The sequence below is a fragment of the Micropterus salmoides genome, unplaced genomic scaffold, assembly GCF_014851395.1.
Source record: "Micropterus salmoides isolate LMB-PRFRI ecotype aquatic unplaced genomic scaffold, ASM1485139v1 Ms_hic_scaffold_15, whole genome shotgun sequence".
Taxonomy (NCBI): domain Eukaryota; kingdom Metazoa; phylum Chordata; class Actinopteri; order Centrarchiformes; family Centrarchidae; genus Micropterus; species Micropterus salmoides.
In genome coordinates, this window is record NW_024040596.1 from 31245125 (window position 1) to 31262318 (window position 17194).

General features: G+C 42.2%; 1 protein-coding gene across 29 annotated transcripts in view; it reads left to right on the forward strand.

Moving 5' to 3' along the window:
* The window catches only part of clasp1a (cytoplasmic linker associated protein 1a), a 90804-nt gene that overhangs the window by 57458 nt on the left and 16152 nt on the right, over window positions 1-17194 (forward strand). For 7 of the 29 annotated variants that reach the window (XM_038719644.1, XM_038719650.1, XM_038719645.1 and 4 more), the window contains 15 exons: window positions 174-251; window positions 411-578; window positions 1316-1362; window positions 2113-2283; window positions 3049-3072; window positions 4770-4877; window positions 6155-6319; window positions 9322-9480; window positions 10660-10722; window positions 11503-11606; window positions 12965-12988; window positions 13599-13843; window positions 16461-16524; window positions 16688-16690; window positions 16829-16992. In XM_038719644.1, the coding sequence (XP_038575572.1) occupies window positions 174-251; window positions 411-578; window positions 1316-1362; window positions 2113-2283; window positions 3049-3072; window positions 4770-4877; window positions 6155-6319; window positions 9322-9480; window positions 10660-10722; window positions 11503-11606; window positions 12965-12988; window positions 13599-13843; window positions 16461-16524; window positions 16688-16690; window positions 16829-16992 (1587 nt within the window). The remainder of the gene's footprint in view (window positions 1-173; window positions 252-410; window positions 579-1315; window positions 1363-2112; window positions 2284-3048; window positions 3073-4769; window positions 4878-6154; window positions 6320-9321; window positions 9481-10659; window positions 10723-11502; window positions 11607-12964; window positions 12989-13598; window positions 13844-16460; window positions 16525-16687; window positions 16691-16828; window positions 16993-17194) is intronic. The other 22 variants (XM_038719648.1, XM_038719659.1, XM_038719670.1 and 19 more) reach the window with 14 other exon arrangements.

A 17194-nucleotide genomic window follows, 5' to 3' on the forward strand; every position in this document is an offset into this window, starting at 1 on the left:
TGTGGACCACCAGAGGAATAAACTGGAAGAGACAGAAAAAGAGAGACTCCAGGAGTTTTTAGCATTTGAGGTCTAAGCTTACAGGAGTCGTCCGCCTGCTTTTATCTTGATGTGATCTTGGGTCTTAGGTTAACTACTTGTGTCCTCCTCACCATGTTCCCTTACTATCCCAGACATGTAGCTGTTCTGACTGAGACTATCAAAAAAGGCATACACGATGCTGACTCTGAGGCCCGCTCCATCGCAAGAAAGTAAGTGTCACCCAGACAGGCTTACGTTTAAAATGTGCGTTGACCTTAGTCATGTCTCTGTTTTATGAGAAAACCAAGTATTCACCAGTTTCTACCGTGGCAAAGTAAAAAATGTCTGTCTTTATCTCATCTTCTGTTCTTCCTTGCCCTCACCTATAGGTGTTATTGGGGTTTCCATGGTCACTACAGCCGGGAGGCAGAGCACCTGTTCCAGGCGCTGGAGTCCACCTATCAGAAGGCCCTCCAGTCTCACCTGAAGAGCTCTGACAGCATCGTGTCTCTACCACAGTCTGACCGTTCCTCGTCGTCTTCCCAGGAGAGTCTCAAGTAAGAACCGCGGTGTCCTTCTAGTGTCCCCGCCTTCTGTCCTTACCCTTTCCTACATTGTGTTCCACTCCCTGTTCTCTTTGTTCATCTTTGTTCATCTTTACTCTCCTGCTTTGCTTGGTTCTGAGATCCAATCTCTGTTATATGTTCTTCTTTGCTGTCCTATCCTCCACCTTCCATTATATTATATTCCTATATTTTGGAAGCTTTTGCACATCTATTTGCTGTAATTGATTGGAGGAAACCACTAAGGCTGATTCAATATGATTGTAAAAACATTGGTAATTATTATCAGATGGGCAGCAGATGGGTGAGCGCTCTGACACACAGCCACACGCACGCACACTCTCGGATCAATAGCCATCATGTTGATTAATGACCTCATACTCACAGGCATGAAGAGGTGACCTCATTTTTCATAAGATCTTTTTCCTGTCTCGCAGTAGGCTGTGGTTTTCAGTTGGATGCTAATGATGTCCAGCAACTAACATGTTGAATAGAACTCTCAGATCCAGCATCACCACACATTGAGCTGTAACATACTGTACATGGCCCATTGATTATTATTTGTATTTAACATGCTCTCCATTACAGTGAGTCCATGCATTTTAAATATGTCATTTCTAATTCTTAGATACAATATTTGTTGTTAAAGGAGTTTCTCAGATACTTGGGTTAGAATGTGATGTACATAAAGTCTAAAAAGTATCTTGTTATTCCTGTTTTGTTTTTTCCAGCCGGCCATTGTCTGTGAAGAGTGTCATTGGAGGGAGCATAACAAGGAGTAAGCCACTTCCTAATATGCTTTCAATCCCTTGGATTCCCAGAAGGGACAAGTATAGAAAGTTAGGCAGTAGTGTAGAGAAGAGAGTAGAGAGAAAGCAGTTAAGAGAAAACCAGATTGAAGTTCCCATTTCATTCACCTTGCCAATGCTCCCTAAAATCAATACCTTGTATCCATACTGTCCCCAACAGCACTCTCTACAGCTTTGTAGTTAAGATAAGTTGAGATGAGAGAAGAGAAGACTTTATTGGGAAATGCAGCAGCAATGTTACAGCAACAAAAGAAATCAGTCTAAAGAGTTGCAGATACAGAGCTATTTAAAATCATAATGACACAATTAGAAATCTGAGTTAATGACATTCAAAAGTTATACTGTATGTAATAATACATGACATATACTGTATGTATAATATTTAGGTCATTTGCATGATTTGTGCATGTATATGCACATGCCCATTTGTACATAGCTGTGCACATGTTGATGTGGAGAAGTAATGCATCTAAGTTTCTTACGGCTGGATTCCACAGGGCACGGCTGCCGGAGCTGATAACGGCCATTCTAAACAATTCTTGTGGTTCCACCAGGGATTAGAGCCCTAACTGACTCACAACTGACTTGTGCTATTGTCACAGTTCTTGTACAGTCTGATGTCGGTTTGCACTCTGGTAGAAGTGAAAAGTAAAGAGTTAAGTAGGCACTTAAAATAAACTCCCTCACTCAGGTGACTTTCAATTTCTGTGCTACTGTAGGTAAGCTGGTGAGCACCAGGGGGCCTACTACACCGGGTTCCCTCCAGCGCTCCCGTAGTGACATCGATGTAAACGCCGCCTCCAGTGCCAAGTCACGTCTGTCCACAGTTCCTGCCTCATCACCGTTCAGCACTGCAGCTGCCCTCCCCCCAGGGTCCTATGCCTCACTAGGTAACCCATCAGTCGTCTCCCCTCACCCTCTAAAGGCAGTTCTTCACTTTATTGTGAAGAAAGAACTTTCTGTCATTTAGCACATAAAGTGTTCAGAGAATCAATGCTGGTAGTTTAAGGAGAAAGACGTTATAGTGCAAACTGGAGGCAAGACAAAAGGCTAGTCTAAAAAACTGTGAATTAATTAAGCTAACTTACGATGATTTTGCTATCCCTGACTTACGTAAGAACAGACACCCTCAGAATAAACACTGCATTTGAAGATATGTACTCAGGAATGAGCCACTATCTATCAGGAGGCTAAATGATCCCGTCATCATGAGGTATTAAAACATTTTCTCCTGTAGTCACTGGCTTTTATGGGCATGACTGGAGTTATTAATGACTTCTGAGGCTGTCATTAGACTGTTCTGTCAGCAGGAACTGTTTAAATCCTACGTTGACACTTGACAAATTGCTGTGATGAGACTTAGTGCGATTAATTTTTAATGGTTTCACTAACATTTTAAGCCAATGGGGAATGTTTAAGCCACTTCCTGCCACCAGATATAACATTTACTGTAATCTCTTTGCCATGCAGAAACTTCTCTCCCTCGCTTGTTCTTATCGAATGAGTCAACGTAGCTCCTTAATGTCCATTACTAATGATGATGAGGCCCCTTGCTTACCCACTCACTTCTGCTCCTGCTGCAATTGCTACTAATGTCTTCCTCTATACCTCTCCTCCCACTCGCTGCTGCACCACCTATCTTAAATGCCCAAAAGATGGCACTCCTGGTAAAAGTGATGGTAAGATATGTGTGTGTGTGTGTGTGTGTGTTTGTGTGGGTGGGTGGGTGTGTATGTGTGCAAATTTCACAGAGAGCGCAGGAAAGTGAAGATGTACGAGTGTGTCTTTTTTTTGTCAGCTCTCAGGGGCTACTCGTTTACATCCTATATCTGTGCCCTCTTTTCCTCTCTTTATCCTCCCAAGTGGTCGTCACTTATGTGGATCTCTGCATGGACTGTCTGCATGATTTCCTCGTCTGACTGTAACCCTAACAACTGTATCCATCAACTCTGTTACTTACACAGCGATCAAGTCCGACCTTACTGTTTCACACTGTAGGGTTGTGTTTAGTTGATAGAGGAGGTTGTTTTCTTCTTTCTTTCTTGGTTTCTTTATTGCTCCACAGAAACTGATGCGCCACTCTAACAGTGAAATAAACGGTCTAAATCTGGTCAAGGTCTTGGACTGTTCTGTGGTGTGTACCATGTAGCATAAACCTGAATGAGAATCATACCATCTGTTTTGTGGTATTGTGTAAGGTTTCATTCTACAGATCCCTTTTTTGTGGTCAGTCATCCACAAATCAAATCAGCTAGTTGTCAGTTTAGAACGATCTGAACAAAAGAAGCTTGCCCACTGCTTCACTGTAGGGAAAAGCAATGGAGTCTGTGGTAATGCAAATGAAACTGAATAGAAGATCAGGCAGACTTTGGCACAGTATTATAAATCTTGATAAAGTGGAGGGGACATAGTGTAATACCAGAGCAACATGTTCTCCCCACAGAGACTTATTTTTAACTTGCTGTGTAATTCTTGTTATCACACACACTATTATTTCTGGCACGTTGTGTAACCGGTTACACTAGGCGCTCTAGGTGAGATGGCCTTTGTCCCCCAACTTATTATGAAATCCTCCAATGGCCTCGCAGACTCACTCATCATCACAGTGATTGTTTTTATCACACTTCACATTTTATGATGTTTATTTTTGGCCAGCACATGTTCGTAATCTGTGTTTAACCAAAATTCAGTGTCTGCTGTCAGTGAGTCTCTCAATTTTGGGCAAAATGTTTTATGTTTCTACCTTTAAAAACAACTCGTTAGCATTTCTCACTAGCCTTTTGGCAAGCAGCTAGCTGCACCCATTGGTTTGAATAAGGAGGGCTAGTTGACAAAAAACAAGTTTTATTCGCTTAACTTCCGATACAGAATGTTATTCTACTCATTGTAGGAAGTCAGTAATGTGAAGATGGGAATATTTTCAAAATCTCACAGTATTCATTACGTTTGCAGGTTCTTTTTCAAGCACAGCATATAGGCATCTTCACAGGACATTCAGTGATTGTGTGTCTTTCTCCAGACCTGGGTCAGAAAGTTTGCCAATATTTCTTATGGTTTGTTTTAGCACATAAAGGCACACAGGTGGCATGTGACACAGGTTTTGAAGTCACTTAACTGGTGCTTTTCTGTGGTTCATGTCTTAGCTAGCAGGTTAAAATGAACGCTGAGAATTATTTGCAAACACTAATGGACCCAGATTTGTCTGTTTCCCTCCTGTGTGTTTTCAGAGAGGCTCTTTCCCCTCATTCTGTCTCCCCAGACTTTGTCGTCTCCAGCATCTCTGTCTAGGGTTGGGGTGAATTTCAGTCATTCAAGTGGATTTGACTCCCACTGCCTCTCTTCCCTCCCCCCTCTGGCTTCTTCCCTTGTCGTCCAGGTCGTGTTCGTACAAGGAGACAGAGCTCGGGCAGCGTGGGCGGGGCCAGTACCTCAGTGGTGGACAGTAGGGGGCGCAGCCGAGCCAAAGTTGTCTCCCAGTCCCAGCGTACGTATATACACCCCACACATGCTCTCATATGGTGAAGTTGTATTGAAATCAGAGTACACATTCAGCGTTACACAGGTATGAATGTGCGTACTGCATACCTATCTGTCACTTTCATATTTCAGTATGATCTTTGTCTGCATTGGCTTTAAGATCATACTAAATGTTTTGCTGTTTCTTGTATGTGTATGTGATGTTTCTCATGCCCTACAGCAACCTGAAAAAACTTCGAGTCACTCACAAATCTTGTGTATTTGTGCAAGTGTGCCTACATGTATCCACAGTATGTGTGCTTGTGTTTTAAGTTTGTAAATATGTGTGTGTGTGTGTGTGTGTGTGTGTGTGTGTGTGTGTGTGTTGGTATCTATATATTCTTGAGATCTGGCAGTGATCAGTACACAGCATACATGGTCACAGCAGTCCTGAGTGCATGCTGGGTAAAATCAATAAGCACAACCCCTTCTGTCTCATTTTGACCGTTCTCGATCTCCACCCTGTCCTGCCTATTGCTTCCATCACCCAGGATCCAGATCAGCCAATCCCATCAGTGGTAAGGCCTCAGCTTCATCCAGTCACAAGCCAGACGTTTCATCCCCAAGCACCTCCCCCCTAGCGCACAGAGATTTGCATGCTGTCCCTTTCTTTTAGCCTTTTCCTTTTTGTTTCACCACCTACAGTAGCAGCATGCTTAGCTCATGTGTCGTTTTATTTTTTTACTTTTCCCCCACAGTTTGAGAAGCCGTATGGAGTTGGACACGTTTGCCGTCAAACATTTTGTTGTCTTTGTGGCCTTTGTTTTCACTGTTGAAGCGTTGTATGTTCCCACTGGTGACTGGTGCCACAGTTAATGTCTCCCCACAGCACAGTTAGTTAGAACACAGTTCTAGCCCACCTCATCCTGTGTGTGTCTAGACTGTAGCATCTGTATTTGTTCATTCAGACTTTAATTTCTTGTGAAGTTCTGTTTGCCTCCAACTGTTGTGTTGTCACTAAAATAGCATTCATTCATTCAAATATAACTTAATCTGTTAAATACCTGACATAGGTTTATACTCCACGCTGAGATTAATACAAGTAGGAGAAGACATTATAATGTGTCAGATTAACTTTGCTGTTGCTGCACTGTCCCAACAGCATTGGGTCTGTTGATACAGGACATGTTATTAAAGGTTGTACCCCTCCCTTAGCCTTTTCCCAGCCGGTGTCTCAGCCACTGTCAGTATAGTCTAGCCATGCTGCATATTTTAGTGTTTGTTTTATGTACTCTGTCCCAACAGCCGGCAGTCGCTCCAGCTCCCCAGGCAAGCTGCTGGGGCACGGCAGCTACGGCCGGATCCCTCGAGCCACGGTGTCGGCCTCCTCCACGCCGGCAGACAAGCGCAGCAAGATCCCGCGCAGCCAGGGCTGCAGCCGTGAGACCAGCCCCAGCCGGCTGGGCCTCGGTAAGGCCAGGAGCCCGGCACACACTATTTTAGCACAAGTCCATCCCTTTCTTTAGTAAGCTACTGACTACAGGACTGCTGTCTATGTGGTATAAGTCTGAAACAGTGAATTAATGTAAATTACTGATTTGCTTTTGTGTGGTGAAGGAAAAACAGGAAACTGAAATGCTATATATCAGTGTTCTTTTCAAATCCACGCCATTAAAATAGCAGCATTGTGAAAAGACTCAGCCATGAGCGCAGCACTGACACGTGCACATCACTGACCACACAGGTGTGCTCGTCACCATAAAGCACATCGGCACATGTACTCATAAGCAACATAACACATGACACAGGCTTATGTAAACAAGTAGACCTGCACTTTCTTATCTGAACTTCCTGATAAAGAGAGAAACTCAGGTTTCTGTTTCGTCCTTTGAAACTGCAGCATTCTCATTTCCTGTACTCAGCACAGATAGTGTTGCTGTGGATCACAAAGCATTGTTGCCTTATTGTGTGCGTGGACAGTGCAGATGACAAAGACGATAGTGTCTCTACCTATGATGGTATTCACTTCCACTAGTTCTCTTGTCATCATGGTGTATAGTTTTTGTCTTCAACTAAACATTCCTCACAGATCTATCCTAATGTGTGATTGGTTGACGGGGAGCGGATGGTTATGGGTATGAAAAGGCATGAAAAATCTATGCCCCGACAGTAAGATATGTTTTTTTTTTTTCTTTTGAAACAGAGGGTGAAATCCTGTCAAGTAGAAAAAGAAATGTTCTGGTTTGGCAGTCATACCCATTAGGGTCAAACAGAGTGGCTGGCTAACGCCGCACAGAAACCTAATAACATATGACTAGTTACTCTGTACACCCCAGCAGTTGATGGGTAGGTGCCAGGCAGAGTCATACCTCTGATAGTTTGATTAAACATCCTTTTTACTCATTTGTCAGGGTTGGATTGATGGTCGTCTTTAATGGACTAAAAATCTTTTTGAAAAAAATGTTCATGCGCCATTGAAAAATTGTTTCAGTAAGAGGACATGTTGAATGTTTCTGATTCAGTGCAGATCCTTCAGTTTTGTTCAACCTATCTGTTGCAAAAAGAAAGTTTTTAGTAGTGTCTAGCACCGGGTGCGCTAGTGTTTTGATGAGGGGACGATACTAGAGCCCGACCAACATGGGATTTTTAAGTCCGATACCGATTTTGATATTTGGATTTTAAAATCCGATATATCGGACAATATTCTTTTCCCCCTTTATTTTAAGAAATGCATAACATAAACTAAGATTATCCCTAACATTTGTTATGTTGAGACCATACCCAGATACCGTGACATAATGCAGTACAAAAAGAAACCTTGTTATTATTATAAATAGTACTAAGTGCAGCAACATATAAGAGTCAAATGTATAAAACTACAGAAAACATTTTATATCTGATATATATCTGAATATATTAGTACTACTACTAATGAACATTAAATTAAATAGTGTATGTATTGTGGGGGCCTGCAAAACAGAATCTATAAAAAATAACATCTATCTATCTATCTATCTATCTATCTATCTATCTATCTATCTATCTATCTATCTATCTATCTATCTATCTATCTATCTATCTATCTATCTATCTATCTATCTATCTATCTATCTATCTATCTATCTATCTATCTATCTATCTATCTATCTATCTATCTATCTATCTATCTATCTATCTATCTATCTATCTATCTATGACTCTCTGTTTCTCTTTTTAATAGTCATATATCAGCTGTTATAAACGTTGATGCAGATATATCTGCAAGTAGCTTATATCGGCCGTTAATATCCGCGAAACGATAAATCAGTCGGGCTCTAGATGATGCTGTTCATGTTCCTGTTACTGCTTTTACCACAACTTGATGTGTTACTTTCCTAATATTTAAATCACAAACCCTATTGTGTGTATATATATATTTTTTATTTTATTTTTTCATGTATGTGGATGTTGTCACACGTTAACAGCTCGAGTTGCTCTTTAGAGTGTGCAAACTGTCTAACCTTTACTAGCAGTTTGCTGTTTGACCACTGACTCACCCAGCGTTCTGCCGCTGCTTCTACTGTGACTGTTTCTTTTCTTCTCTCCACTTTCATTTCTTCTTTATCTTCTTTTTATTCTCCAGTCTATCTTGCTCTCCCTTTTAGAGCTGGGAACATTAACATGTTGTTGTTATTATTACGTTAAAGCATTAATTAATTTATCGCAGACAAATTATTTTATCGCACGTTAACACAGTTTTTATTATTATTATTATTATTATTCTAATTATTATTTTGAAAGTCCGTTGCTCACTGGCTCTGAGTACACATTCAGTCAAACCATGGGTCACAGGAGGGGCGGGATGTTGATCAGCCTACAAATCCCCCAACCAAACAAGCAGCGGAGGCTTCAGCAGACTACGCTGGATGCAGCGTGTGGGAGAAGTAGATAAACAAAAGCTAGACAAGCGATCAAATGCCACAGCGAAGTGGATAGCTGCATACTGCTGATTAGTACTGGGGAAGATATCGGTCTTAGGAAAGTTCTTAAAATACACAACGTAGTCGCTTGGCCCCGTGGGGTTGCTCTTTGCTCTTTGATCAGGAGACAATGTTGATATCCTATTTAGTAAACAGTAATAGATTCTGGAAACTCACAAACAGTGAGGATCAGTCTCTCTTCCAATGATTTGTGCTGCGCGTCACATACAAAATGTTAAAGACAATTCAAGTTCGGCGGTGGGTGGGCGTGTGCGTGAGGCGACCACTTCAGCTCACTCTAACAGAGGACACTTGCTGAACATAGATTGTTTATGCTGCAAACCTTTGTTGGGTGTAATAAATATTGTATCCTGGAGGCACAGTCTGCAGGTCTTTATACTTTTGGTTTTCTTCTCTCATAACCTCTACCCTTCTTCTTTTCCTCATTTCTGACTCACCACACTCCCCCATGAACGAACACTGACATTCCCACCTAACTTGTTGTCCTGACAGCCAGCCTGTGTGGTAAAGCTCTTCTTCCTGCTGCTCTTCCCTACCGCACGCTAGCCCGGAGCCGCATTCCCCGACCCAGCATGAGTCAGGGTTGCAGTCGCGACACCAGTCGCGAGAGCAGCCGCGACACCAGCCCTGCTCGGGGCTTTGCTCCTCTGGGTGAGTACCGCTGAGCTAATAGATGTCTGGCTTCTTCTCCCAGTGAGTGTCCCTGTCTTTGCGGCTGTAGTGTCGTATGGCCATTCTACCGCCTGTCTTTGACTGTGCATGCACTAACGGTATCTTTCAGGTGTTAGGGAAGATTACTGTTCCGTGGGGGGTGCAACATATTACTACTGTTATTTATTGTTTTGTTCTTTGATGAAGAATCTTCAAATGTATCTTCTTTATTTTGGACTGTTTTAAGTTTGGTTCATGCGTTTAAATAGTTTCTGAATAGTTTCTGTGTTCAAATGTTGTACCATCAATAAAGATTGTGGAAGACGTACTGTACTGTAATGGAGGAAGTAGACGCAACAGAAACAACAAGCAATCATTACAGTCAGTATTCATAGCTGATGGTACCCCTGCAGCCAGCTGCTGAAGCTCTTATACTGTTACATTCTGGGAAGTGATGTCTTAATTCTGGAGCCGTTGCTTTGTCATCAAGGAATCTAGAAAACAGGAGTTTTGAAGTATGTCACCACTCAGCATTTCACTGCTTTAGTGCTTAGTTAGCTTAGCATGGGTCAACTGCTTCTTTGTTGTTGTTTCTGTAGACCAGATCAGTCTAAGAGATGGAGCTGTTGGTCATTTTTAAACTCTCCAGACTTGAAACTGAAGATTGCTTCTATACGTTCTGTTTAAGTAAGCCTTATTTACAGCAGACTGATGAATGCTCACCAATGAATTACACTTCCTCCTTATTTTAGGATTTCTTATTTGTTATGAAGGACAAAGCCACCCCCTACTATACTGTACTGTAGTATAATTCATGTAGCTGTGAACCTTTTTACACTGCAGAACTAACTGAAATCTCTTGCCAAGTCAAGCCACATCTTAATCTTTTTATCAAAACAAGAACAAGCAGTGATTTTGGTTGTGGAATTAGCAGGTTATTTCTAATCTGCTTCATAGAGCAGAAGTCAAAGGTTGATGTAAATATCAAGCTAGAGCCCTCATACATTTATTTTTCAAACTAAAACAAACGCATGACAGAATCAGGTCAGTGAAATCTAATGTCAGTGCAGCAGTGTGACAGCGGCTCCTGAGTCTTACCTCTGAGGTTGGTGTTCTACCTGTAGTCTGTGTCACTAACCCCCTGGTCTGGGTGTCGGCCACCTCTCCTGTCCCCTGCAGCCTCCCGACGTCACTCCCGTTCAACCAGTGCTCTCTCCACAGCTGACCCTCACAGCCAGTCAGGTGACCTGCATGCCCAGCCCTCCCAGCCTCCCAGTCTCTCTCGGTTCTCCCCCAAATTCCACATCTTAGAGGCAATAATGCCTACTGAACCAGCATGCCTCTGTGGTTGTGTTAAGTGTTATGTCTGCAGGCAGCATCCATCATTCACTTACTTTATTTCCCCTTCAGAGTATTTTAGAGCATTTTATTCAGTATGTTAGCAAACTGGGAAGGTAAGGATAGTCAAGTTGTATTTGTTTGGCATGCAAAGGGAAACATTATGTGTTCATGCTTGTCCCTTAATCACCACTTTGCATTTTCAGTGCCTTATATATTTCTGATTTTAGCTGTGATTTTTGTGGAATTGTGATCTATAGCCTTTTATGTGCCTCTGGCATTTTAATTTGTAACATATAAGCTCATATTTGTTGGTTTTCCTCTTTGGTGCATAGTTGGTGCTCTGTATGCTTCATCTCCCAGGGAAAGGGCATAGCTTTAATGTATGCCTGTGCTTTTGCCTAAGAATTTGGTCAACCTCTAATTGGGTTTTTCTTTTGTCACGTGTCTTTTCACTTTGCTTTTGGTGGTTGGAGACCTTGAGAATATTCCCCAGTAGTGATCTTTTCAGCTCATTCATTTACAGTGTATTGCATTCAAATGAGTCCAAAAGAAACAGTAAGAAAACCATCCTTTGCTTTTTCTTTTGTCCAGTCAGGTAAGTTACAATGGCCACATTTCATTTACTGCCAAGCTTCACTCACCGTCTTCCTTTACCTTTTTCTTTTCCCGCTTCCCATCTAGACCGGTATGGTTTGATTCACCAAGCAAGAATCTCTGCGTCAGTCAACGCCATGAGGGTCCTGAACACTGGCACAGAGGTGGAGGCAGCAGTTGCTGATGCTCTGGTAAGATGCTGTGGAATCTTTGCCTTCAGGACAACACATGTTAACAAGTGTGCTGTTATTTAGAGGGTAATGCTGTTAAAGCAGGCACTAAAACAAGGTTTTTATACTGACATGACTAAAATAGTATAATATTGGTTAAATTTGCATCTTCTTCTGCCACTTATCTGGGTCCAGGTCACATAAATTGATTAAACATGATTAAATATATGACTATGAATTATTGCTAAATACAGCTGGGAAGCACTGACAACATTTTTATATAAATGTCAATAAATACTTAATAAATAATTGTAGGCCTTTTTGTCCTGACTCTTCCATCATTCTCTGAACAGTATATAAAAAAGCAATTCTTGAGAAACGACACGGCAACGATGCTCACAACTCTCCTCCTACTATAGCAAACAACAGCATAATTTGGCAAAGTAGAAATAAGTTAAATGTCCGCGGGCGAGTCATCTAACGTGACCTGGCCACCACATCATGGCTGGAACGGCTGGAATAGTGTTGCATGGCTCGGCCCACTTTGTTTCCCCATTTACAGAGCCAGACTGTGAACAAACACTGGATTGTTTTTGGCTATCAGACCTTGAGGAGATATTCACAAAATTTGACAAAAAGACTAGATTTAGTGATCCCACCTTTAAATAGGGCTCAACTTTGTACACTGGTTAAGGGGGTTTTGCCATTAATGAGCAACGTCAGACCCCAATGTTTGGTTTGCTCATTGTTCTGATGGAGCACAGTAAGCATTTCTCTGCAACATACACCAGTGCGAGTTCTTTACTTTGATTAAAGACCTAGATCAGTCCTTCCTGCAATGACTGGTAGAACACACTTGCCATTCTTCCATTGATTTTGCTTTCTGTTTTTCAAACATGGAAAAACAGGCTGGTTGCTGAAATCTCGTCTAACTCCAATAGCCAAGCAACCAACACCAGTTTGCAGAATAATTTATTCTTTTTTATCTGCAACACACACTTCATAACACATTAACACATTTAACTAGTCGCTCTGTTTAAAGTTCAAGGCTCACCTGATTTTGAATGAATGTTTTCCAGACTTTAATCGTTTAATGTAAACTAAGTGAGCAGAATGTAGTCAACTTTTGTAAGGGATGTATGTTCATAGATGCTGAATATCATTAAGCCTAAGGGATACATTAAGATGCCATATGTTCCTTCTTTTCTTTATTCTGACCCTTTATTAAGAGTTTCTGAACCATTCCCACATCAGTTAAAATGTAAAATGTCTAATTTTGTCCTCTATTGCATACCCAGAAGGACTGTACTTGTTCTTTGTTCCCCCTTTAAATCTCCCTTCTCTCCTCTTTCCCTCTTGGTTGTTTGTTACCATTTCAGCTATTAGGAGACTCCAGGAATAAGGTAGTTGGTCATTTTACATACTGTTCGTATATATCCACGCCATCATGCACTAATCAAGTTGAGAAAACAATGATGCAGCTTGCCTCATAATATTGGCTCATGGCGCCCCTCCACCCCACCCCCCTTTTTATAGATTTTGTAAACAAAATTCTCCCTTGAATTTTAAGCTCATCGCATCCCAGTTGTGTGCTTTTATGGTACCCTGGCAAAGTTTAATTTTTTTCACATTGTGTTATTAATGTATTGAACTTCATTGTTTTGGTACATTATTCATATGTCTGTATTTCTTTTTTTCAAAAGTCCATAAGATTAAATATGCTCTACTGTTTGCATTTGTAGTCAAGACCTTTGCTTCCTTGTGGCACTGCTTGACTGGCTTTTAATGTTCATTTAAAACAAAAGTTACCCTTAAACCTAAAAGTATCAGAAGAAAACATGAAATGTACAGAAATCTGCATGGCTACCTGATGCAACTGGCAACCTTGTGTCAAAGATTTAGACCTCATGGCTGAGTTTATTTGCCTCAGCACATTTCCTGCTGAGACAGGGTAACATTTAGGTACCATACTGCGTGTCGTACATTTTCTTCACATTCTTCTTTCTTTCTCAGAGGAAGCCGTTGAGGCGGAGGTACGAATCACCGGGGATGTACTCTGATGATGATGCCAACAGCGACGCGTCCAGTGCTTGCTCTGAGCGCTCATATGGCTCAAGGAACGGTGGCATCCCCCATTACCTGCGCCAGACAGAGGATGTCGCAGAGATCCTGAACCACTGTGCCAGCTCCAACTGGTCAGAGAGGAAGGAGGGCCTGCTGGGCCTGCAGAATCTCCTCAAGAGCCAGAGGGTACTGAGGTGGGTAATGTTCAGCTTGCTCAAGTGTTACCAAAGGCTGTAACTATGTGTCATCTGCTAAACAGTAAAAGCAGCTGTTTGTGATTGTGTAATAGCTCTGAACGATACGGCAGACATTAGACACTCGAGTTTGAGACTCGGACTCAAGTCCGACTTAAGTCGCACACACACTGACTTCAGACTCGACTTGAGACTCATCTTCAGAAGACTTCAGACTTGACTCAGACTCGAGGTGCGGGACTCATGAACAATGTTTATTTTTAGGAAACTTCTTATGAACTTGCTGTTATTCCACTCCCTCCGTTACCTATAACCTGCCAACACGTAGTATCAGCTGCGCACAGCCACACATGAGTGAGGACAACAAACACCGGCTGATGCTGTGCCATTCATCATCCCCATCAGTCTGGGGGATGTGTTGACTTACATAGTCATTAATTGCAGTGCACATTACATGGTTGTGCTCTGTAAGTAAAAAACAGGTTATAGTTACAGAATTCCTTATAGCTATGCAGGTTTATAAGCAGCCTGGATTGAACGCAGCAGGTGATAGAAAATTCTAGCTCAGAGACTTGTGACTTGACTTGGACTCTAGCTCAAAGACTTGAGACTTGACTTGGACTTTAGCTCAGAGAATTGAGACTTGACTTGGACTCTAGCTCCAAGACTTGAGACTTGACTTGGACTTTAGCTCAGAGACTTGAGACTTGACTTGGACTCTAGTTCAAAGACTTGAGATGTGACTTGGACTTTAGCTCAGAGACTTGAGACGTGACTTGGACTCTAGCTCAGAGACTTGAGATGTGACTTGGACTCTAGCTCAGAGACTTGAGACTTGACTTGGACTCTAGCTCAGAGACTTGAGACTTGACTTGGACTCTAGCTCAGAGACTTGAGACGTGACTTGGACTCTAGCTCAAAGACTTGAGACTTGACTTGGACTCTAGCTCAAAGACTTGAGATGTGACTTGGACTTTAGCTCAGAGACTTGAGACGTGACTTGGACTCTAGCTCAGAGACTTGAGACTTGACTTGGACTCTAGCTCAGAGACTTGAGACTTGACTTGGACTTTAGCTCAGAGACTTGAGACTTGACTTGGACTCTAGCTCAAAGACTTGAGACTTGACTTGGACTTTAGCTCAGAGACTTGAGACTTGACTTGGACTCTAGTTCAAAGACTTGTGACGTGACTTGGACTCTAGCTCAGTGACTTGAGACTTGACTTGGACTCTAGCTCAAAGACTTGAGACTTGACTTGGACTCTAGCTCAAAGACTTGAGACTTGACTTGGACTTTAGCTCAGAGACTTGAGACTTGACTTGGACTCTAGTTCAAAGACTTGAGACTTGACTTGGACTCTAGCTCAAAGACTTGTGACGTGACTTGGACTCTAGCTCAGTGACTTGAGACTTGACTTGGACTCTAGCTCAGAGACTTGAGACGTGACTTGGACTCTAGCTCAGAGACTTGACTTGGACTCTAGCTCAAAGACTTGAGACTTGACTTGGACTCTAGCTCAGAGACTTGAGACGTGACTTGGACTCTAGCTCAGAGACTTGAGACTTGACTTGGACTTTAGCTCAGAGACTTGAGACTTGACTTGGACTCTAGCTCAAAGACTTGAGACTTGACTTGGACTCTAGCTCAAAGACTTGAGACTTGACTTGGACTTTAGCTCAGAGACTTGAGACTTGACTTGGACTCTAGTTCAGAGACTTGAGACTTGACTTGGACTCTAGTTCAAAGACTTGAGACGTGACTTGGACTCTAGCTCAGTGACTTGAGACTTGACTTGGACTCTAGCTCAGAGACTTGAGACGTGACTTGGACTCTAGCTCAGAGACTTGAGACGTGACTTGGACTCTAGCTCAGAGACTTGAGACTTGACTTGGACTCTAGCTCAGAGACTTGAGACTTGACTTGGACTCTAGCTCAAAGACTTGAGACTTGACTTGGACTCTAGCTCAGAGACTTGAGACTTGACTTGGACTCTAGCTCAAAGACTTGAGACTTGACTTGGACTCTAGCTCAGAGACTTGAGACGTGACTTGGACTCTAGCTCAGAGACTTGAGACTTGACTTGGACTCTAGCTCAAAGACTTGAGACTTGACTTGGACTCTAGCTCAGAGACTTGAGACGTGACTTGGACTCTAGCTCAGAGACTTGAGACTTGACTTGGACTTTAGCTCAGAGACTTGAGACTTGACTTGGACTCTAGCTCAGAGACTTGAGACTTGACTTGGACTCTAGCTCAGAGACTTGAGACATGACTTGGACTTGTGAGCATCTCTGGTCCACATCAAGTGTACTGTGTTAGTACTTTTCACACACCTACTTACCTGGTCACACGTGAACTCGCACTTAATTGCTGAATACCTCCAAGCGTGGGTATGGGGGACAGACCCGTTGTCTTGAACTATGCTGAAGGGGGGATAAAAGTGACTAGATTGTCAGAGCATTTCTTAGCACCTACCTTAGCTTTGTAGATACATGAAAGAATGTAAATATTAAGCTCTGCTTTGGAAGATTCTTGGACTTTTAACATGAGAAGCAAATAGAACTATTTGGCAATCCCAGCCATGCTTTACGTCCTGTTTGTCTTCTGTTTATTGCAGCCGAGTGGAGTTGAAGAGACTTTGTGAGATCTTCACAAGGATGTTTGCAGATCCACACAGCAAGGTAAAGAAGATGAATTGTACCAAATGCTCTTCACAACTAATTATTATGATGAAGTGTAAAAGCATGGTATCCAAAATACAGCAATAAACGATGAAGCTGTGACTTTCTTGAAACTAATGAAGTGTGTCTTGTTGCATGGTCTGTCTTGCTGTGGATTTAACAGAGAGTAAGTGTGTTTTTTTTTTTTTTATCCAAATTATTACAGACGTGAACCTAAATCTGACTGAACGTGAGCAGTTAAATATTATTTTAGTCAAATTGAGCCATGCTGTGTAATAATTTTGAACTGTGCACATGTTGTCAGGTGTTCAGCATGTTCCTGGAGACCCTAGTGGACTTCGTCACAGTACACAGGGAGGACCTGCAGGACTGGCTTTTTGTCCTGCTCACCCAGCTGCTGAAAAAGATGGGGGCAGACCTGCTAGGCTCAGTCCAGGCCAAAGTCCAGAAGGCCCTGGATATCACGAGGTCTGAAACACAAGCCAGGCACCACGGTTACATTTGGAGAGATAGGCCTCTTTAGATTTCTGTCTTTGAGTTTCCCATAAGTAATGTTTCTTTTCTAGTTTACTCTGTCACAGTTTGTGTTGTGATCTCAATTAGTGGTCAACTAGTGTATATCTTTGAGCTGGTTGGTACTCAAAATCAATCTCATAAACTAAAGCTTGTT